A 24,271-nucleotide genomic window follows, 5' to 3' on the forward strand; every position below is an offset into this window, starting at 1 on the left:
AATCCAGTGGATGAAACCCTGGGAGCTCAGCTACTAGGCAAGCAGCTATTGCTCATACATAGTCTGCTCACTGTGCTTCTGCATTATTCAGAGTTCTGCCCACCTCTGGTGGTGTCAGCTAACAGGACACATCTGGGAAAAACTGCCAGCTCACATGTTCCCTCCTCCCAGTTACACCACAAAATGAGAAAACTACTGTGAGCTACCAAAGCCCACCACAACCCACCCCAAAAGGAACCATTTTCGATGACTTAGAAAACATAGCATTTGATATCTTGCAAAGCCAATACACTGGTCCTGGCACATCCTTCCTAAATAGCATTGTGATCTAGTTGTCTTTACTGAGGGAAACAGAGATAGCAGTATTAAACCAAAACTCTCAAGCAGATGAGGTAAAGGAGAGACCAACCCAAGAGGGAAGACAGGTAAAGCACAGATAAGTGGAGCAAAATTTTTACATTAAATATTGATTGTTTTATCACCCTTTTTTCTCTAAAGGATAAAAGTGAAGTAGCACAGTGCTCAGGTAGGTAATTTTCTGATGGTAGCACACATTTGGCTTGCTGATCTCATAGAAAGAAAAACAGAAGCACAAAAGGTGCTTCCTAACCCATTTCTCTTTAACAACATACTTTTACATAGAGCATTGAAGAGGTGCAGCAGGAGATAAACCATCAACAACACACTCAGTCAAACAGCCACAGCACAGTCAGGAGCAACCACTCCTGGAAACTCTTTGGAGAGGTGAATGGGGAAGAGAGAAGAAGTATCTTTCTTCCCCAGCACCTGGAAACACCAAAGGAGATTTTCCACCATCTAACAGAAGGAGCAGGAGAACAGAGCCATGGCTTTTGCTCACATGGAGTAGAGCATCAAGTCCTGGTCTGCTTTTAACACCTGGAAGGTCTCCACATGATGATGTGGAAGGAGAAAGGCAGGATAAGCAGAGGCTGTCAGGAATGTGCTGTTCAGAGGAGGGTTTCCAGTTACTGCAGTCCAGATCTGGGGCTGCACCATGCTCCACATGAAGCTGCTCAGGCTTTGTGGCACCTCAGCAGATGTCTCCTAAGGACAGTTTCTGCAAAGCCTGGCAGGAAGAACTGGTCCTATCTGATATTCAGACTTCCATCTCACTGCCCTTCCAGCACAATCCACCTAAAGGGTCCAACCCAGGAAACAGCCAGTGCCTGCTCAACACCAGGACTCACATCAGCTGAAATGCTCTCAGCAATACATGCTGGCACCCAGCACCCAGGCAGAGACTTGAGGGGCCTCATCTGCCAACAGCCCATCTGCTAAGACAGCTGTAAATATGTATGAGTCCACATTCCTCCTCCCAGCTTTAATCTGCTGTTTTCACTGAAGCTAAATGGAGGATGAACTTGGTCCCTGGTGCTTCAATCAGCTAGCATAGCAAATTCTTTTATCACCTTTTTTCCTGACATGAGGTAAATAAAAACCAAACACACTGCTAGCAACAGGTAAATCAGCTCTTATTTGAAACAGCTGCCATCTTGCACCAGCATGAGCTGCTTCTCTTTAATCACATCAAAAACATGCTGAAGGACCTCTTTAGACACCATTGTTCTCTTCATCTCATTTACAGAAGGATAAGGCCATACCTAATGCAAACTCTACTGCCAGTCTGATTTGTTAAAAGTCAAGAGTCACAGACACTTTACAATGATGCCATAAGTAGCATTCACACTTTTGGCTTAAAAAAAAAAAAACAAACCCAGCATGTATGATGGGATGTCCATCAAGCTTGCAACCAGCATCTCTTCTTAATCGCCTGAAGCTGCATCATTCAAACTGTGCTTTCTCCTTCTTCTTTACATGTGGGAAACAAATACAACCTGCACCTCTAACCCTGTGTGTGAACAGCATGACCTCTAGGTTACTCATTTTGCAAAGGTACTCTACTCAGTAAGGCGTAAGTCAGTATGAGTTAAGCAGGCAAAACACAGTTAACTTGTTTTATCTTGGATCAGTTCTGGTCTTTTGTTTGTTTTTAAACCTAAAACTTGGTTGTATCATTTGTCAGGGTTAATTTCCCTGTGCTTGCCCTAAACTAGGAATATCACTGCCTTCTCCTATACATCCCAGAATGTCCCTTTGAAGGGCCTTCTTGAAGAATCCATAAGCTTCCCAAGAGCTGCTGAAGAGCTGATCTCTGCCACGTGCCTCATTTTTGAGCCGGGGTCCCAGGCCTCCCCTATTTAACACTGTCACATAATGCCTCTGGGCAAGTCACAGTTCCTGAGACAGGATGTTGTTTGTCCTTTATGGACAGAGGGCAAATATATCCCCCAGACACCTGCCAACAGGACTATCTGGGAAGGTAAAGGTCAGCTCAGGGCTTCTCTTCTTCCCAGTGTGGTGTCACGGTCTCACATTTCTGCAGGCTGGTTTTACAGACATTCCAGAAACAGTCCCCTGATACTTTACACTAATCCCCTGCAGGTCACATCACCTAGACCTTACAGTGGGACAGACTGCAGCAGAAATTAAAGCATTTGTGCATGTATGTAAAGGAATTCAGTTAAATTAAATACTGCTGAGATACTGCTAAGAAAACTGACAGGAGAATTTCACAGCAAAAAGCAAATACAACAGCCTTTACCACTGGCAAAATAGTGGGGGCAAGTTTGCTTAACTGGAGGGCATGTGTTACTATTTTCCCTTAATGTGAACTAAAATAGGGATCAAGAACTTCTAATTTAAGTGTAGAAGCAGGAAAAGAAAGCCAGAAGGTGCTTAGCCACTATTAGAGACAAACTAGAGAAAAGTTTAGAGGATTCAATCTCAATAGACTCCAATGGGAAGGAAGCATTCCCTCCTGAGAGAAGGAAAGCATCAGCCTCACACGTAAGTTCTCATCATCTGGAATCCCACTAATAAGTCTTAATTTTTTGAAGGCTGTCTTCTCAGAACCCAGAGCCTTAGAGTCAGTGTATGGTGCATGACAGCTATTGAACAAGATTTCAGACTAAAGTACCAAAATAATTTTGTTATTACCTTGGTCATTAACTGGAGTCATCACAGCTGATATAAATAAAGCAAAGTCTGCTGATGCAGCAGACCTCCATGTCATGTAGCCAAAATTTAATTTAGGAAAATGAACATCCAAAACTGCAGCTTCTGTTGTCAGCTTGGCGGAATAGTGAGATATTCCAGTTACTGCCTACATCTGTACCATCCTGACTCTCAACAGCTGGAGAAAGGTCAGTGAATCTGCAAAAGTTCAATGTGGTCCTGAGTAATGGAAAACTATAAGCTTGATGCACACAGACCTTCTCTGGATAGAGCACAAGTCAGCAGTTCAGGGAGATCAGTTTTTATTCATGTCTTTGCCTTCTATCTGCTGGGTAATCCAGAAGGAAGAGAAGTCACTTTCTCTGTATTTTTTCCACATCTGCAAAATGGGAATACTGTCTCTCAATCTCCTTTGCAACGTGCCATGAGATCTACTGATGAAACACCAAGCGAAAGAGCTAAGTATCAATATTAGCATTCCCCTCAAAATGACACAATCATGACTGTGTAGGTGATCAAATTAAAAAATTAGGTTGACAGTTTCCTCAAGTGCTGCATGGCAAAAAGGAAGGCCAATTAATAATGCTAAGCCTCAGCGTGACATCCTTCAACAAGAAAACCGACGCTCCCTTTTCTCCACTATCACCTTCACCGGATCTGCTGGAAGAAGCCATCAGCCACCACGGCAGGCGAATGAGCAAGGGGTTAGGCCAGGGTTTCTGTGTCCAAGCCCTGGGGGACAGGAGGGGAAAAGGAGGAAGGGATACCGATTTTCCTACCAAAAAAGGGTGGCACAACACACAGGAGAGAGGGTAGCAGCACCAGTATGTGCTGTCTGCCCTGGAGCAACTGATAACCAGCAGCCTTGGGGCACAGGACCAAGGTGACCTTGATCCAGACAGGACCACCTCTAGCCATCACATGCACACAAAGACATGCGTTTCATGAGCCCCCTGCCAGAAAGTGTCTGAAGCCCCGACAGGAGGATGACTGTTCACTGCACAGTGCCATGGCAGCCCTTTGGAAGACCAGCATTACCAAACTAAGCACATCCTAGGAGACAGCCCAAGGCTCACAGTGACTCATGGTGCAGACACAGCCATGCACACAGCCACCTGCGGGATTCTCTGGGGAGAAGCAGACAAGGAGAGGCAACATGCAACTTGCACAACATCCTGCCCAAATCCTGAAGGGAAGGAACAGTATCTCACTGCCTGTCAAGGCAGGCTTAATATGTTTGTCTCCAGCAGTCTCTATATGAAAGGAGTGGACAATCCTTCTGATATCAAGTGCTCTGCCTAACACACTGAGAGATAAGGGATTCTAGGTTTCCATGTGCTACCAAAGTTTAGCCAGGCTGACTTTGCAAAGAGGCTTTGCAGCCCATTGAATACCAGCTCAACACCACAGCATCTCTCAATAGCCAGTTCCTTCCTGAGCCACAGGCAACGCTCTGCGAAGGCTCAGGGCAAATAGCTGTAATTCTAGTAGCCTGCAAGTCCTGCAAGTAACTTAGCAAGCAATAAAGGCAGCTACCAAAATAGACCTCTTGGTGTAAGCCTTAACTCAGTACAGCTGCTGCAAGTGACAGGGCCACTGCAGAACTTCATTGTCTAGCATATCAACTAGCTATTGGTAACTTGTGTATCTTTCCAAACGTTCTAAAACAAGACACAGACAAATTTCCATATGAATTTGAACAGTTTTTAACAGAAGAAACAATTTAAACAGAGAAAATTTAAATTAAATTTAATGACTTGATAGGAGTTCTCTTTCTAACGTAAAAAGAAAATCCTTCAAAACTCAATTCATTTTTTGCTTCTGGCTCTTAATGATTTCTTTATTGCTTAGACATGATAAAGCAGCAGGGTCAATCATTCTTCTACATTTTCATACCTTAAAGAACCTAACATTTATTTCCATACAAAATCATTTAAAAGAAAAGTATTCAGTCATCTTGCCAAAAAAAAAAAAAAAGCTTTTGCGATGATTGATCCTTTTAGTCAACAAGAGAGCTAGGATTCCACTTTAGCTGCTTAGGTTATATCTGGCCTTCACTGGGCCAGGAGTTCAGAAATAACAAATGTATTGAAAAGGAGGCAGAATAATCAAATATTTGAGATTTGATCAATCCCCTTCTCAACAGATGACAGCGTTCAAGATTATATGGCTTGATTCACAGCTATCCAACACTCAAACACATCCACACGTACACACACAAACACACTCTGCATAGAACCATATTTCAGTAATAATGACATTGTTTCAATACCCCTCATCTTGGCCTGCATTCTCTTGTACCCCCAAGAGTGTGCTCTTGGGTGCTCTTGTGCACCCAAAAGTGAGTAAGGAAACTTTGACTGTGTTAGTCTAGAAAGAATCACAGAGGCAATAAGCAAGACCGCTGGCAGGACCCATTTCCCTCTTGTTCTGTAAAGCTCACATCACTCAGCTTTTTTTGGTCCCATATATTTTTAGGGAAAGCCTCTCAAAAACAATCCTGAGACAGTTTATTTTATGTTGTTATATCTAAGTGAAGACCTATTCTCCATTTAGTTTCCAGGAAAAGTCCTTATCCTTGGCCCTCGGGATCTGGTAGGTGGCAGCGCGTTTCCTACAGTTTGATCTCAGGGGTGCTGTGTAATCTAATGCCCCTCAGATCAATTCAGCCATTGCTACACTTCGGGAGGCCAACCTACAAGCTGCTTACAGGTCGCCTGCTGCTGCACAGTGCGAGTTTTTAAGTTCATGTGATGGAGAACAAGCTGAGAGCATGAATTGAAGCTTTGCTCTCCTTCAGTTTACACATATCAGTGCTTCTTGGTGGCTGCAGTTCTGCAGATCCTTGGCATACATGCATAGCCACGGCAAGTTCAGCACTGTCTTACATATTTGCAAGATATTGTTAAATAATTTTTCTCCTCCATGAGTCAAAAATCTTATAAAAGTGACTCCATGAGAAGACTGAGAAGGTTACGGCAGTGAGATGGGCACGCTGGTGTAGGAGTTTTACACCAGCATGGAAACTAGAGCCCAAATTTCACTTTTCCTAGGCAAGCATTTAAACAGTAGGCTGAAGTGGGTAGCACATTAACTTCTTGCTGCTTTCTGACTCCCTTTGTATTGCCTGCCAATCATCTTAGTCTCCCTGCTGTCGTCCCTATTCTGTACTGGGCTTGATGGACTCTTGGTTCCCCCGCTTCAGTGTGCAGGGAATATCAACACCTCGTGGTGGATCCTCCTCAGTGGCAAGGCATCTAAGAGGCAGAGACTCAAATATTTAGCCAGGCCATGCTCTGGCTATTTGGTGATCCAGTGTCTTCAGACAGCCTTGTACCAAGCAATTCTGTGACTCATACACTGCCCTCTGGGTCAGCAAAACTGTACCAAACATCCTATCCACCCATCTTCCCAAACTGGGCTGAGCAAACTGTTCGTTGGAATAGCAGCATTATGGGTCTGAAGCCCAAAGTTCAGATCTAAGTCACTTCAAATTTGTTTGCAGCCTGAATATTTACTCAAAATTATTTTTCTGCATTCAGATTTACAAAGTAGAGAAGGAAGAAAATATGAAACACACCTACTACTGCTTCCAGGTTTCTACAGCTGCTACAACCTGGACCTCAAAGAGGAGCTAGCAAAATGCAGCAACTGACCTGTGTTCACTGAATTTAAAGGCCTAAGACTGATTACTGAAAATTATCTCCACGTTTCCAGACTAAAATTCCATTCCTATAATTCCTGGAGGTATGAATAAAGGAGTAAATAGGGAGTGAATAAAGATATGTGCTGGCTGATATGATCTCCCTCCTTGTTAGGCTTATTAGCTTGATTAAATGCTATGTTGAGCCACTACACTAATTCCAGCTTCCAAATAAATTAAAATCTGCTAGCCACATTATCTCCATGGCCACTGTGGCTAGTGGGATTTGTTCCCAGCAGGCTTCTGATGCAGAAGTGAAAGTCTCATTAATGCATCAGGTACGGTTACCATTTTAAATACACTACAAATGTCTATGTTCTAGGCTATTGCTGGGTCAAAAACTACAGTGTTAAGCAACTTACACATACTTGTTTTCTGGACTGCCTGTTTTTTTATTAGAGTCTATGCCACAAGGTTCTGCTGAAAGTGATTTGTTTTAACCCAAGTAAAGCAATTGTATGGGTATGCTCTGACCTTCTGTCACACTTTTCAAAGACAAAAAGAAGTCTTCCATTAGCCAGCACATGAGAGAAAGGGAGTACAGCTTGGAGTACTCTCTGGTACCCCAGGTCTGCTGGCCTTTCACTGATGGTCTTCTTCAAGCAAGGAAAGTACTCTGCTTCAAGACCTGGTTAAAGCAAAGAAGTACCCATCATATTTTAGGTAGCCTGCTCACAGCAGACTGTAACCACAAACCTAACATTCTTGTTTGCTTTCTCCACAGAAATCAGCTTGTGGTTCAGTTAAGGAGACTGACCTGCAGTCAGGCCAGATTAGGACAGCTGATCCCCTTCCAGCTCTGACAGTGGCTGAAGCCAGCCAACAGGAGCTTCTCTTCCTCTAACAGGAAGAACATATAGTCAAGCATCAAGACTGTAGCTATTGGCTGATTTAAATGGTTTAGTAGACTAAAACAGAAGGGCCTATCAAATTAGGACATCCCTACTTCAAATAATTTAATGTATTAACATCCTTCTGGGCACAGTATTGAGAGGTTTGGTACAAATATTTCCTTTCTCTGATGTCAGATGCAAGCCTGCACAATTCTTCCTGTGATAGGTCAAGTGATTAGGTTTTAACAAAAGGAACTAGGCACTTAGGAGTCAGGCGTTTTAGCACTAGGCTCACACCTCTGTCATTCTCCCTGCTCAACTAAGGGATTTTTCTCATTCCTCACTACTGTTAACAACAGGTACTTAGAGCAATTAGACATTATCGCCTCTCTGATCTTTATTACTTCCTAGCTTAGCATCAGCTACTTATTATGCAATAAAAAAAGCTGAATTAATAGGATGGGTGCTGCTTCCCTTCTTTATGCTGTATGAAAACACTGGGTCATGGAGCCACATGGGCAGGCTGTGATCTGCAATGCTTTAGACGACAATTGCCATTTGCCACAGTCTTTTATAAGGGGGAAAACCACAGGTAGCAAATGAACAGACGTAAAGCGATCATAGAGAAGGTTATGTAGGAAATACAGGTAGGCCATGGAGTCATAAAGGCTGCAGGGATTTCAGGTTCAGCAGAATAGCTTTGCAGCTGTGCCTGTGCTGGGAATTAGCTGCCACACAGACCTGCCAGTTGCACAGGCAAGCCTAGGGACACAGGTATGAAGTATTGCTCATGTGAAAATAAAACCCCAGGACTACTTAGCAGCTCTTGCATGCCTGGGAATAATTGTTATGAACCTTTAATCTAGGGATTGCAACAAAGTCCTGTGTTCCCTATGTTTGGTGTTCAAAGAGGCTTTCCCGTATTTGCCCAGCCAAGTAAAACCTCATTTTTTTCCTTCTCCCTCTACTTTAACTCTCCATTAACCCTTATCTTTATTACAGGACCTCAGAGAATGATGTATTTTCTTCCTATCCCCTGGTCCCTAGTATTTCTAAGCCTCAATTTGTCATTCCCAAGAGGGAAGGGACAAGAGCTTTGAGCTCTTAAATCCTGCTGTCGGCTCTTGCCTGATAGAGGTAAGTAGGGAAACTGATAGAAAGCTGAAGAAAGAAGCCTGTCCCTTGTCAGCATTCACCTGTAATGGACTCAAAATGTGGGGTTAAATACTATAACTAGACCCGAGAACAGAAATTAATGGGGTACTTACACAGTTTCATCATTCTTGAACTCCAACTCCCCGTAAGTGTCTTCAAAGTCCTCTCCACCTCCTTTCGCTGTCCCTTCTACTGTCCTAAATGGCACTATGACTGTACCCCGTGCACCTGATGTCCTTAAGACTTTGACTTCCATCACACCAATGCTCTCACTGACATGTATAATGTCACACTCAAATGTGAAGATGCCAGCGTGGTCATCGTCCAGGATAGTCACTGTGGCCACACAAGGAGAAGCCAACATGGCCTTTGGATAAGGGGAGTTACTGAGCTCTGGAGGTTCCTCACTCTCCACCACACGGAGATTACTGAGCCGCACAAAGAAATGCTCATCTTCCTCAAATATGTCATCATCAATAATTCCCACCGAGAATTCCTTCTGGGTCTCCCCAGATTTCAAGACGACAGTCCCCTCTGTGAACTCATAGTCAGCACCAGCATTGGCAGAGCCATCCTCTGTTTTATAGTCCACATAGATGGTCTTGGACATGTCCCCTCCTTTCCGCACCACTGTCAGGAGAACGGCACCACAGTTCTCAAGACACTGGTAGGAGCATGGATCAAAATAAATTTTGGAGATGAATTCCTCAGGTTCTTCTGGCCGTACCTCATGCAAGCTAGTGGTTCTCTTGGCTTGCTCAGCTGCATGCTTTTTCAGAATATTGCCAGCTCCCGTCATCATTCTGGTCGCTTGAATGCGATAAAAGGCTCTGCTCTTCTGCTGGTGAGACAAGGCATAGTAGTTGGCCATCTCCACCAGCTGGTCCAAGTCCTTTTCTGGGTGCTTTTGCTTCAGGTCCTTTAGGATTCGGATCATCTCTTTGCGAGACTCATCTACCTCCTTCCCTTCCAGAGTCACTAAGTTCCCATCTAGAAAGTGAGAATTCATCATCTTGCCATCCATCTCAATTCCCTTAGGGTGATCACCTTCTGATTCTATGATAATGCCCCTGTGCTTATCAGTACGGTATTTTTTGTGCATATACTTATAGAAAAGCAGACGTCTATCTGCTATCCAAGCCAGAACAACACAAAGTGGAAAGAAGAACAGCGTGAGCAGGCCTTCCCAAACCTGAACCACACCTGGAGAGAAGACAGCAAGGATCATGTACAACCAGATGTAAGCAAAGATGCTCCATGCAGCTGTGACAAAGAAAACCCTCAGGTGTTTTATCTTCCTGGTTTCCCCATCAGGGATCACATAGACACAGATGGCAATGATGATAAACATATTGAAAGCAGCGCTGCCAACAATTGTAGATGGCCCCAAGTCTCCAGCTATGAATCCATGCCCACACACTTCTATCAGAGACAAGAGGATCTCAGGAGCAGAGGAGCCCAGAGCCATGAGGGTCAAGTTGGAAACAGTTTCATTCCAAATCCGAATGGTGGTCGTTGTGGTCTCTCCATTGGGTTTCTTAATTGTTATTTCTTTCTCCTGTGATGTAATGACCTCTATAGATGCCATGAAACGATCTGCAATGATGGAGACTCCAAGGAACATGTAGATCAGTGCTACAAAGTATACGATAACACGGGCAATTTTGTCCCCAAGGGATGGGTTTTCTGGGTACCATATTGGCAGGATAACACCCTCCTTGCAGTCAAAAGATCCTGAACACGAGCTGTTTTGTACTGTACTGGTTGAGTCTCCCGTCAGGCCAGCATCCACCTGCAAACCATGCAAAAACAGCACAAAAGTAACCAGCCCAAAATGGAGGAAGGCCGAGGTGACAGGCTGCAAGCTTAACCACGCCATACACAAGATGCAACTTCCACTGTGTAGATCCAAAAAGGCCGAGAACCTGAAACAAACAAAACAGAGAGGGGGGAGGGAAGCATGAGAGAGAAGGAAGATGCAACATTTACCCAAATGCACTTCAGTATCTCACCACTGAAGAGTACTGGTACAGATGAATGGGCTGTCTCTCTGCCACTCTGAAGAAGGTATTTAGCAGGGACTCTAACAAACTGCAGCATTTACATGCCCTGCAGATGAAGATCAATTGCTAGAAAAGTAATTCAGAGGAAAAGTGTGTGTGTGTGTGTATACAGATATATATATATATATATATATAAAAATAGCTCATATATATATAGCTCATATATATATATATATATAAATAGCTCATATATATATATATATATATATATATATATATATATATATATATATATATAAATATATAAAATAGCTCATTCCTGACCTACATCATGTGCAACAGGAGAACTGAGTGCTCAGCTATCACTCACCTAGTGATACCATGGTGATCCCCAGCACACAGCACTTCAACTCAGCACAAGCTGTCAAACCTAAGGACCCCCCTGACTCAGAACCCAGGGAATAAAACAAGTCAAGCAGTCTCTAGCAACATAGAAAGTACCCTTTAAGGCCAGTGACCAATCTCCAAATGAAGTCCATTTGTAGGATGTGATTCAGTCATAAATCATGGAGTACCTTCGTGGCCAAATCATTCCCACAAAGAGCCCCTCCTAACAGGCTGCAGAGTCTGCAGAAGGATCCCATGGCTCCCCCAAGCTTCTGATGCACAGGGAGTCCATGTTAGAAGGTAAAGGCATCAACTCAGAAATAGGGCAGAAGACTCATGCTTGGCAAAGTGCCAAAGGCCATTTATCACTAGCCTCTCCTTTGCCATCTGGACAGTCACATTTTACATCAATAATCATGCTTGTAATTGGTCACAGAAACCTACAAAAGTGCTACATTTAGGAAATGTTGTGCTCATAAAATTCAGAAGACAGAGCAAAATGCACGTACCCACTAACATTCCCTCTGCACCGCTAAGAAATTGATATATTTTCAAATATCTTCTAAAATGAAAGCAATCTCTAACCTAAAATACCATACAAAAACAATGGAGCTGATCGATGTAGCACATAGATTTGGCATATCACTGCCCAATAATACCTTCTGTTACTTACAGACTACATTGCTGTAGGGCTTGCACCACTTAAAATTGGATTCTGAACCCTTCACATTATCATAGATGACACTATTCTTCTTCCATCATAACGGGCCTCTGGAAGAATTTGATCTCAGGCTTAGCTGACAAATCACATTTGTGAGTCCAGACACAGGCAAGTATCTCACAGGAAACATCAACCTTAATAGTGGCATTATCTACAGCACTTGGAAGGTTCAAAAGCCTTAACTCCCACTAACTTTCATTGAGGTTTGTACTGCCAAACGAGCAGGCCTGGGATTAATTTCCCCTACTGTAACTACCCAAATCTTGGGCAGCAAGTCAAACCAAGTCTCTCAGGCTCCCTTTGTAGTAAGAGGAAAGAGACATTCATTTCCAGGGAATGATCCTTCCCATCCCACCCCGTGCTGACACGAAAGATGTATTGAAGACTTACATCTCCAGAAGGGATTATGTCCCTTTACACCTCTCTCTACTTTCTCAAGAGGGTGCCCAGTCAGGCAGTTTAGAGCAAGATGCCTGAACTTCAGATGACAGAAGTTCAAAGAGATGAACTAGCTCCTGAACACTTGAGGAGATCCACCCTCCTCTCTGAACTGTTAATATTCCAGACAACATTATTTTGTTATCAGCAGTAATAAATGCATCTCAAATGGCTATTTTATCATCATATTGTGTTGCTTGCCTATTTCCAGAAGCAGGTGCAATCTTCCCAATATCAACAAAAACATTATCAACTTTCAGATAAAAATCTATAAAGACAGCAAAACAGGAGGGAAAGCGTGAACACAGACTGCAAATGAGCAAAACTGTTCCTGACAAAGCACAGCAGAGGGAAGAGAATTGATTATGCAGTATCAGGATCACAAATCCATATCTGACATCCTTGATATTAAAAAACAATACAGTTCTTCATGCTGTGTGGACTAATTCAGAAAAGTGAAATTCTCCCATGTTCGCCTACATACCTTCCCACTCCAATGCCTACTTACCTATCCTCCTGTATCCCAAAGCCCTGCTGCCTGATCGAGCTCCCAGGGATGAGAGGGACCTCAGCCCCAGTGAGGACTGCTAGACAGCCCCAGCCCCAGCCTTGAAATCTCACTAAAACACCCCAGTGCCTCCACAGCTCAGGGTAACAGGGAGGAATGAGCTACCCAGCAAATACAATTCAGATTCAGTTTAATGCTCCCATTTTCTCCTCCTTCCCTCCCTGCACAGTATTTGCCTAGATTTCGGGCTGCAGGGTGTTGGGAAACCCCTGAGAAAGGGCCAGTGAACGTGTAGGTCAGTGACTATGAGCAAGCCCAAGATCTCTGGGCTGCAAGGTAGATGCAAGGCACATGACAGCAAAGATGACACATCCCAGGTGCCTTTGACGCAAGGTGCACACAGAGACCAACTGCATGAGCACAGCAGCTCCAAAAACTCCCCAGGCACATCAGATCATCCAGTATCACTTAAATTAAGAGCCTTGTCTAGGAAGAGTGCAATGACTAAATGCCCTCTGAAATAAATCACTGCTACCACTAACCTCCTTCTCTGTGGGACAAACAACTTCTGTAATTAACACTGTCTACCTTATGTAATGTCATGATGGTTTCTATTGCTAGGCATTCCTCAACACACTCCAGGACCTTGCCAGTTCTGCTTAAGTTTTTAATTTGATTTTGAGCAGAGGGTAATTTTACTATTATTTCTCAAGCTAATAGTATGTTATCTCAAAGACAATCTCTACCAGGGTAGCCTCTGTTTGTGTGTTAGGATCTCCAAACTCAGGCTGTGTTGCACACTAAAATCTCAGAGTTTGGGAACATTTTTCTTCACCGATTTTCATTTGCTTTGACATCGAGCAGAGGTCACAATCATTTTTCTAAAATGAAATTATAATGACCCGATCCTACAATTCTTTGCCACAGATAAAACTTCCCAGTAGGATCAACAGGAACTTTGCTCACAGCCATGCTGTCTAATAAGATCTTAATATATGTTCATTAACATGAAAAACAGTAACCTAACCAAACTGAAAAATACAGTGAAGCATTCTTATGGTCATCCCCCTATTGAGAACTGCTGCAAAAATGCTTTATAACAGAATAAAAGCATTAAATTTTAAAACTGGTCTTAAGAAAACATTGAGGTAATGTTTTGACACTCAGGTGACAGAGGACAGAAGAGTTAAAACTCACTCTCTAGCTCCAGGTCAAAAAGGTTGCTTACACAAGGTGCATGTTCTCCCTAAGATATAGATACTAAACTCAGTCCAAAAACCAGTGGAGGGAACTCCTGGCCTGCCCAGAGTGCAGCATACACGTCCCCACTCCTCCTCTAAGCAGCAGCATTGATCTCAGCAGGGCTGACTATGACAGGAGCCAACCTTCAGTGTGAGGCCTGCTGTGAGCACCAAGCCTCCAGGTGGGCTTGCAGCACAATCCTGAGCACTCCTTGGCACTCAGGAGGCATCACAGTGTCACCCCCCTGACACCAGTGAGACAAAACATCCATCTGGTGCAGAGGGGTGGCGTTCCAGCACTGTCACTGCCCTGGCCCTACAGGATGCAAACAGCGGGAGGCTGCAGCAACAGTAAAAAGCTAGCTGATACTGGGTGATCACAAGAATCATAATTTCCACTACCTCTTTGCTATCAGACATAATTTTCTTCTTCAAGTCTCTGCCCTGCTACTGCTTCCAAATTGAATACACGGAAATAAGGGCATTGGCAGTGAGGGGACCAGAAAGTGTCCTCTGTATGGTTGGGTAAGTTCAAAGCAATCAATCAAATCAAAAGAGAGACAAAGAGCTGTGAGCATCACTGCAGCAGGATGAGCTAGCATTCAACAGTGAGGCTCTGGGAAGACACATAATAGTTATTTTAGTGGAAGGAACTCCTTCTACAAGAGTTGACAATGGCCACATCATCTATAAATGCATAAATAGAACCCATAAATAAAAAGACTAGTCTTGAAATCCTTCTGAAGACAGTTCAGAGGGTAGTATGGACCACACTTTTCACAATTAAGGTCTCTTCCAACCCAAACCACTTTATGGCTCTATGAGACAATTCTATTTTGTAATAGCTGAATTTCAGAAGACTGATGGTTTGTCTGCTGTGGATTTGTATTTGGCATGAAGCTGGCAAGGCTATACTGATACCTTATAATTTAGCTTTTTGTATACAACTTCTCACATGATTTTAAAGGTAATGTTGTTTGCAAAAGGAAGGCTTTACATGAAATTAAATCAAGAGGCAACACAACACAGTGATGGCTGATACTATGCAACCTCTACATACCAAGTTCCTAATATCACTGCTCATTAAATACAAAACCAAAGGCAACCCCCTAAGTCCCTATTAATTTCTTATTTAGGTAAAATGCCCCTTAAACCATCAAAAAAGTTTTTGGATTTGACCTAGAAATAAGATTAAGTCTTCTGGCACCTCCCTCTCCTTCCCCTCTTCCTCCCACCTCCCAAATAAATGAGACATGGGAGTACATCTGTGGCCATCCATCCTCTCTCCCAGACATGAGACTAGCCAGGAAAGGCAGCTGATTAGATCTCAGCGCAGGGTGAGCCCCACTCAGGCGTGGGTGCTGCACTGGGGCCAGGCAGAGACGGCTCATGGTGCACTTGGCAAGCATCTGTTCCCGGCACAGAGCAGATCCAGCACTGCTATCAGCATCATCTCACGGCCCCGCTAAGCTGGGGGAGACAGAAATAAGGCTCAGCTTAATAACATGACTTCACATTCCTCAGTTCCAAAGCATATAAAAGCTTTTTGATTGAACATAGAGGGTTTTTCATAACCATGAGCAAAAACTGAAATTATAGCCTTTCTGCAAAGAACACAAATAATTGAGTTTTCACAGAGGAGGTATTATACCTAATGCATGGTCCTCCCTCCCCCAAAATAAAAGCACAGTAAAATATTTAATACAAAACAAAGCCTATTTTTCAATTTTCTCCATTGAAATGCTATTGAGCCCTTTGCTCATCACTACAATAATAGTATCCAGAATGCAAGTTCAGATTTACCTGCATGCCAAAAGCCATAGCCGTGTAATCAGATCCATTTTATCTGACAAGTACAAATTTCTAACACAGACCAGGCCTTAAACTGTCAGACTAATGGCACATGCCTGCCTATCTGAAACCAGCACAACCAAGGAGCCCAAGCTGACTTCACACAGATTATGACACAGCAAATAGGTAGTTTACCTCTGTACTACTGCACCAGCTAGGTTTTATGAGGGAAACAGCACCATAACTCACATCTAGACCATGACAGATCCCCACAGCTCAGCTCGATGGAAAAGTTATGGCAGAGAGCTGTAGGTGCTTGCTGCTTTGCACTTCACAGTAAACATGCCAAAGCCCAGAATTAGCTGCCTATGGATTAAGCCCCTTGGTATGTGTCAAAAGCAGCCTTTCTTTTTGCTCAAGATGGTGCAAAAAAAGCTACCATAAAAAGAGTTACCAGCTCTCTTAGCAAGTCTTTAATATTTACAAGCTGATGTCTCTACTAATTTGAGCAATACCCACCATTCTAGGATGGTAAATGAGTGTTAATTGACATAACAACTCAAGTCTACTAATTCCTTACAGAAATGCTGCAGTGATGAGATCCAGCTACATTTGATGATCCCAGGGGCTGGCCCAAGCAGAGCACAAGTCTGTGTACATCTAGGAACAACCTCCAAACACTCAGCTTACTCTGGGGAACCAGTCCACACTGTTTTTTTCTGTATTTTAGTATCCATGATGCTCCTGGAAAAACAGGGGCATAAATAGCTAACCCATAAAGATGCCTGTACTTAATTGTCCCTTTCCAATACCCCACATTGACTGCACTTGACTGGCCAGGCATTTTATTTCCTTGCTCACACCTGACCTGAAAAACACCTGTATAGGACAGACGGATATATGGATAGCAGAGCTGCAACACAGCTCTGTACACAGACATGCATAGGAGGTGGCAGACACTGCAGAAAGCCTCCAGTGGGCAGCCACAGCCACACTTTAGGAGCCATGCTTATTTATGGCATGTGGTAGTGCAGCCTCCTTCGGCGCCATGGTGTGTTCACTCTTCCGCTCCCGTACACATGCATATCTGAGATTCCTCAGCCTGAGAGACAGCAAGAGTTGCTCTTTTTTCCCCCAGAACCATAGCTTCTTTTACATTCAAACCCCAAAACCTAGTACTTAGGCTGACATACAGAGAAGTAGTGGGCACACTCCTGCTTAAAAGGCAGTATTATCTGCTCAGATATAGATGAGGGTTTTTTCTTTTCATGAATATTACACAATCTCACTGTTGTTTTACCAGGACTTCCAAGAAGGCAGTTCACACAGGAGGTAGCAGGGATCTCTGGAGGCCATCTACTTCAAACCCCCAGCTCAAATAAGGCCACCTAGAGCCAGTTGCCCAGGATCACATCCAGCTAGCTTTTGAATATATTCAAAACATTTTCAAAAATATATTTGAGGATATTCAAATACAACTCCTCTGGTCAATCTGTGCCCATGCTCAATCACCCACATAGTAAGAGACTAAGAAGCACAGCTATGGGGTCCAGGCCTGCTTGTGACCACCACATCCTAGTGTTAGGGCACAGGGACCCAAAACAAACTCATCCTGGGTACCAACTGCATCTGGAGCTCACTGCAGTGCCTCGGTGACAGCCACATGTGCATTTGGCAAAAAGTCACTGTTGTGGCCTTTCAGAAGTCACTGGGAAGCTTCCATTGCACATTAAGAGGTAGACCTTCAAGGATCAGTCAGTCTTTTCAACACATTTAGAGGAGTTTCTTAACACAGTTAAAGCCTTTAGGTGCTTGTATCCCAATACAGGTGAACTCCCCATTTTTCCCAATGACTGAATGGCCCCAAAATGAAAGGGAAGGTTCAGCCACATTCTCTAGACTCTTATGCTCATTATGTGAAAGGCCCAGTGAAGACTGGGCTGAAAATCTTCCCTTTTAGGTTTAGGAGGCTGAGGGAAATAAAGAAGTGGAGTTACTTGGTCACCCACTCGGTGGTCCCCCTGCCTCTTCATTGGACTGCAGCGTAAGGAGACAACACAGAGCACGTGACAACACATGGGGCTGCATCAGGCACTGGTTCCTCTGCTGCAGCCTTCAAGGCACTGGCTTTCATCACACTGTCTTGTTGGTTTATAAAGAGTAGTGAAGACTATTTGGGGAGCAGTAGGGGAAGGGGAAAAACATTTCAGCAGTGTGAGGAAAACTTCTTGTCAGTGAAAGACATTTTATGTACTGCCCGTGGCAGCACACAGGGCGTGTTATTTACTGCTCCTGCTTCATAGACATACTGCTGGTTCAGGTGCCACCATCAGAGTGCAACTTATCACCTAGTGACTCACAGCATCCTACAGATGACAGCAACAACTCTGACATTTCTTTAGCATTCTGGTGACAGATCTGCAACTGTTACAATTAAAGACTCTAGGATTTGTTGTCAACAGTGCACTTGTGCTGCAGAGCCCATAGTTATTTGAACACAGAACACAGAGGCAGGCTAAATGGTATATAAAGAGAGGTGTTGTAGTCATTTCTCATCTTTAGATCCAGACTTTGTTAAGAAAAACATAAGTTTTCTGACAGAAAGCACCTATTTGAGGCAAACAACAACCACGTGATGGGCTGGATTTGGTGCAACAAGTAGGAGGCAGGGAGCCCTTCCCTACCTGGGCCCCAGGCTCTTGGGACAGCCACCAACAAGCCATGCTGAGTGCTAATCCCAGGAGCTGGGGCACTCACTGTTCCCATCCTCTGGAACAGCCTATTTATTTCTTAACTTCTCCTTCAAGGAAAAATAAAAACAAAATTTATTACTTTTTTTTTTTCTATATGCAGCAAAAAAAAAAAAAGTTTTTACCAAAAATGTCACATCACATAGAAGAGAAATTATAAGCCCTCCACAAGTCTGTTCAGAAGGGCCTGTTCCTGGCTCAGCAAGAAAGAAAATATTAAAAAAGTGAATGGAGGCAGAAACAGCAAATGGGGAAGTGGGAGACTGGGCGGAAAACTGGGAGGGGAGAGGCGAAGAAGGTTACACTTCAGAAAGCATCTTTACTACTGCAGCAAAAACAAGTAGTTGTTGTTTGTCATATTAGAAAAGTCCTCAACCTAATTAGCACAGATTTCATTTATTTCAGAGCTAGCTAGACCAGAGACAGAAGAGCTGCCTGGTCCATGCCTCAGGGACTTCCACTGCCCTCTTCCCCTTGTGACCGTTATTTCCTAGTACTTTGTCCAGCTGAGTTTTAAATTATCCAAGTGATGGCATTTCCACAACTTCCCATAGAGATTCCGCCATGATGTAATTCATCTTGGAGGCTTTAGCCGTCTTCCTTATATTTAGGATGAAATTAAGAAAATTTATGCTGCTAGTTCTCATTATCATGTCCTTGGAGCACTCTCAACCATTCTCCTCCCTGTCTGAGATTTACATGCTTCAGATACTTGTAAATAGCTCTTCTCCTCCACAGCTTTTCTTTGGCCAAAGCACACAAATTTATTTTAATCTTTATAAATTAGCCCAGGCTGCCCTTTAATAATTTATCTTCATCTCCTCTTGATTCTCCATCTTCGAGGCAGTCAGAAGCAGACGGGTATCTGGGAGAGCCATAGCTCAGTGCCTGCTCCCACCAAAACCAACAGCAGATCTGTGCTCTTTGGAGGAGGAAAGCCACACCTGGGCAGTGAAAACTTGCCTCTCAGCTCTGCTGTACAGTACATTTTCATGAGATACTGGACTGTTGCAAAGGTTAAATCAAGACTGATACACAGAAACTTACTGTGTTGCTCACTTTTTAAGATCTCTGTTTCCTGTGCGCCCCCCCAGCACGGTGGGGCTGGCACAGGGAGTACAGTGCTGCTGACTGCCATGTGCAGAATGAAAGCAGAGATTTCCAGAGTTTCAACCAAAAAGTCAAGGTCTCCAGCTGAGATGTGGGAAATACACTGTAACACGCCCACTGCTTCTGCAGATCTGAGCACAGCAGGAGGCATGAAAAATGCACTGAGCTATGGGTTATCCTCAAAATACCTCCCACTTCACTTGGAAGGTGCCAAAACCTGTAAATTCACCCAATTTGAATATAGATATCAAATAAGATTCCACACAGCACCCTCACCCTTTACTGCCATATATCCCCATCTCTCTTTTATTGACAATTTAGATATCTTAATTCTTTGGTGTTTTTGCAGCTGCTAATTCTGCAACTGCTTTAAAAAAATAAGCCCTCGCACCCACCATGATTAATTCATTCTTCTTAAGTCCAGGCTGTTTATTGCTCTTTGCTCATTTCTGCACTAGCTGTTTACAGATTCTCTTTTAATACTAGCTCTGTTATTTGCTAGAGACTCAAGTCATATTTACCATATGGTAATTGCAGAGATGACATGGACAACAAACAGTGGAAGCTGAGCCGCTACGGCAATTACAGTAAGTGGCAGCAGTCTCCAGGCTATCTGCTGCCCCACCTCCATTTCTTCCCTCCCCACCCTCTGACAGCTTTCCCTGTGGGCTGTATAAAGCCATATGCCACTCTGATCTCTACAGCAAAGACAGGCAGAAATTTGTTCTTCACTACAGAATTACCAGACAGGTTGATTCACCTTTTTCCTTTCAGTTTCTGTTCCAACTGCAGGTCTGCCCTTGCTGGCTGGCTGCCCTGCTCTGTCCTGCCAAGGGCAGATAATCTGAAATACTGTCTGGAGCTAGACACCCTCAATACCCACATCCTTCTTTCTCACCATTACAGCCTCGCTACCTTCCTCCTCTGCCTCATCCATGGTCCCAGTGTGCCTCAGATATTCCCCCAAAGGAGTTGCAAAGGACCACATTTCAAAGGGTGGTTAGAAGCTTAATGGAGCAGCTCCTTTTAACCCACTTGGACACCTGGAACCCACTGAAATCACAGATTTTCCACTGGACACCTAAACATTATTTACAATTCCTGCAGAAAATCAAACAGATGACTATGAGAGACTACTGCAGTTTTCTCCAAAGAAAGACATGAGGTTATTTCTTGATTCCTACCAAGAGCATCAGGCAGATTCCATACCCAGATGTCATAGGGCTAAGCCAGTCCATTAAAAAAATTAAAAAAAAAAAAATCAAGACTACCTATATGCACTTGCCAGCTTGGGGGCAGTGCATACAACAAAGCACTTTGTTTGAAAAGGATGAGACTTCTGCCCTGTGATTTCCAACACACCTGCAATGATACTCTTACCAATTCCCAACAGTCCGCAAGTCTTAACTTAGATAAGCAGTGCAGATCATTTGAAAACTGGATGCAGGACATTGTGTATCAGAAGAATTTTTTAGCAACATATATAATAATCATACTGCTGTTTATCTCCAAAATAGAAATAGCATTCTCCTGGTATTCAGAGCACTTACTTTCACCAGCTTCCTCCCCTTGACCCTCCCCTCCAAAAGCCTGTTTCTACACAAAGTCATCTAAAAACTAGAACTATCTTTCCAGCCTAGTCAATTTGCATACCATCAGAGGAGGGCTGGCAAGAGAGAAGAAAGAGTACTTAGGACCAGATTTTCTCTGGTGTAAATCAGCATAGGTCCAGTGAGCCCAAGTCAGCAGAACCAGCTTACTCTAGTGAAAGAGATGCCTTAGGAACTTTGGCAACATTTCATACGACAGAAACCTACAAAAGGAAAACTTAAGTTCTTCTTCACAACCCATGTCACACACAGCAGCTAGGGGTATCATCCTACTTCCTCCGTACAACTATATTCCTGTCCATTCTGCCCTGCTTCCTCCCTCCTCCCAATACTCCATGCTGGACCCAAATCTGCTACAACTAGTCCTGCCAACAGGAGCAGCAGCTGAGTCATGGGAGATGACCACTTCAGCCAAATGCACTGAAACCAAACAAGAGAAGGAGAAAATTCTCCTTCTCCCCACAATCTCAGACTGCAGCACACAAGGCTTGGAGTTTCTCCCCTCTACCATGTGCCCAGTGTCACCTTGGATCAGCACATGAAGTGCCTTATCCTGGAGGTAAAATGGCAGGAGTCGCTGGCTTAATGCATGTGCTTGGATAACGTACTCATCCCATGCAGCACTCACTGTACAATCTATTTAAGCCACCAGGGCAAAAAGAGAGGACAGCTTCTATCCTGCCACTGAGGGGTACAGCCTCCATTATGGATCCTAGTAAGTCCCATATCTCCATCGGTTTTTACTCAGGAGTTTGAGTCCCCTTCAGGGACAGCAAAAATTATTTTTTCATCCTTTTCTGCAAAGAGAAAATTCAAACTGAGATGCATTTAACTTGTTTTCAGGTCCAAATCTCTCCTAAGACCCTGGTACAGCAAGAAAATTGCAGGGTCCCGTTCTTGCTGCAAGTTTCAGCAAAGGACTGACTTGAGCAACAGCTGAGGCAGGAATAAACACCCTTACTCAACACTCACACCCTACCCCTCCTGCCTCAGCCCAAAAAGCCTCTTGTGCCCAGCCATACTTCTGTGGTGGTGCTCTGAACCCCGCTCGTCCTGACGTTGCAGGTGACAGCAACTCCTGTCATCTGGGAAACCTGTCACAAGTCACAGGCAAAGAAATGCTTTGCCAAAACAGAAGCAACAGTCCCCCAACACCAACAAGTGAGGAGCAATGGATAGGAAGTGTTATCCCAGGCAGAGCCACCCTTAGTGTTGCATTCAGGTCAGTGACATGAACAGGTAAAAGAACAAGCACAAAACATCTTTGACAAAATGATGGTCACTTTTTAAGACAAACAAAGCCTTGAAACGAATCCATTTTGCAGTGGGAGTTCAATGAGCAGACAATGAATAAAATGGGTACTCAATGAATTTGAGGCCTGTATCAAAACAACCCTCCACTCTGCAGACATAGAAACACTTCTGGATCATCCCCCTGACCCCTCCTCCCACAGCACTCTTGTGGTCTTTCCAAAACCCAGCTACCAAGACCACCACCCCTTCATCTGGGTTGATTGCACCAAGCCCACCATACCTAGTAGCTGTTGTCTCCCATACAGATACTTGCAAATTATGACGACACCACCTCTTCATGTTCTCTTTTCAACAGTAAGTAGATGAAGTTTTTGGAATACTGCACAACCCAACATAACTCCCATGTCCCCTCCCTCAGCCTTTGCTGGGAAATTAGCTTTGTCCTGAGGGATAGAGGTGGTCAACCAAGCCAAAAGAAGCTCGATGCTGGGAAGCTAGAAGACATGGAGTTTTTAAGGGAAGTCGGGAGTTGGGGCAGTTACTGAGAATCATGAAGAAATCTATATATTTAAGAAGGAAGAGCAGAGACAGGAAAAGGCCACAGCTGGGGGAAGGAGGGGTGTTTGTGACTCACTAGGACACACAAACAGCAAAGAGATGGATCTAGACAGGCAGCAGGCAAGCCAGAAGATTTTTAGGAGTGACGTAGGTGCACAAAGTGCAGCAGAGCATCTTCTCACCTTCAGTCTCCTGGTGTGATTCCCCAGAGGGGAGGCAGTTCCATCATGCACTGAAGGTTAAGCTGTGCCTTCTGCCTGGCACAAGAGCACATTGCAGCCAATGGGTAAAACTGCCTACCTACTTAAAAGCAAACCCCAACACTGCCAGGAGGGACAGGCTTTATTTTTAGCTGGGACACCAGCAGGGTCACTGCTGGTGCTGCATTTCCCCATGGAAGCCAGGGTTTCATGAAGTGTGCTGTGTGCGCAGGGTCACTGCAGGGGAAACATCTGTCAGGTCAGCTTTGGGGAGATGGATTATTTAAGTTAAGAGAAGAGGAAACATTTACTAGAAGAAGTGAATATGAAACTACTCTAGAAGGTTAAAATGAAAGGAAAAAATGAGACTTAAAGAGTCAGAGTGGGTGGTAATTTGTGTGAGGCCAATGTCTAGTCCACCCATCTCCAAAAGGCTCATACGCCATCACGGCTCACTCCAGCAGCATTCCCTCTGCTTGCCTCCTATGGTGCAAGCTTTGAAAGGCTCATTCTTGTCTAGGGGCTGCAAAACAAAAGCAGCAGCAAGTCATTATCCCTCATCAGAATCCTTCACAAAGGAAAAATACACAGAGACCCACGTTGCCTCACACCTTGAAGACAGCAACACTGAGAGCTCCACCTCATCACTGTGGTCCCTGGGTCCTCACACAGGGCCCCAGTTAGCACCACGGCCAGCAGCCTCCCCAGGACTCTCACACTGGCCAAGTGAGTCCACGCTCAGCACCTACGGCGAGCGCACGGCAGCAGCACAAACTGAGCCCGCCGCGGTCCCGTGGGGACAAGGAGTCAGGTCCTCCCTTTCTAGAGGGTTTCATGGGTGCAAACCTAATAAAACAGTTGGCACTGCTCCCACTTGCACTGCCACGGAATACAATCTGGAGGCTTCAACATGGAGAGATAGCTGTTGATGAAGTGCTGAGTGCTAGCGTGAGGCTTTCAAGGGACTTAAAAG

At 44.1% G+C, this 24,271-nt stretch overlaps 1 protein-coding gene and 1 long non-coding RNA gene across 10 annotated transcripts in view; both read right to left on the bottom strand.

Moving 5' to 3' along the window:
- The window catches only part of SLC8A3 (solute carrier family 8 member A3), a 93,271-nt gene extending 82,665 nt beyond the window's left edge, over window positions 1-10,606 (bottom strand). For 5 of the 8 annotated variants that reach the window (XM_068193220.1, XM_068193232.1, XM_068193219.1 and 2 more), the window contains exon 1: window positions 8,841-10,606. In XM_068193220.1, coding sequence (XP_068049321.1) covers window positions 8,841-10,606 — 1,766 coding nt within the window. The remainder of the gene's footprint in view (window positions 1-8,840) is intronic. The other 3 variants (XM_068193224.1, XM_068193227.1, XM_068193223.1) reach the window with 3 other exon arrangements.
- A 12,472-nt stretch (window positions 10,607-23,078) lies between these two features.
- LOC137476645 (uncharacterized) lies at window positions 23,079-24,017 on the bottom strand. Of its 2 annotated transcripts, XR_011000492.1 has the most exons (3): window positions 23,898-24,017; window positions 23,740-23,821; window positions 23,079-23,535 (listed from the first exon to the last, which is right to left on the bottom strand). It is a non-coding gene; the product is annotated as an uncharacterized lncRNA (long non-coding RNA). The 2 variants fall into 2 exon arrangements; XR_011000491.1 differs by having other exon boundaries at window positions 23,740-23,936.
- Between the last annotated feature and the right edge of the window lie 254 nt (window positions 24,018-24,271).

This window comes from Anomalospiza imberbis, chromosome 6 (genome assembly GCF_031753505.1).
Source record: "Anomalospiza imberbis isolate Cuckoo-Finch-1a 21T00152 chromosome 6, ASM3175350v1, whole genome shotgun sequence".
Taxonomy (NCBI): Eukaryota; Metazoa; Chordata; class Aves; order Passeriformes; family Viduidae; genus Anomalospiza; species Anomalospiza imberbis.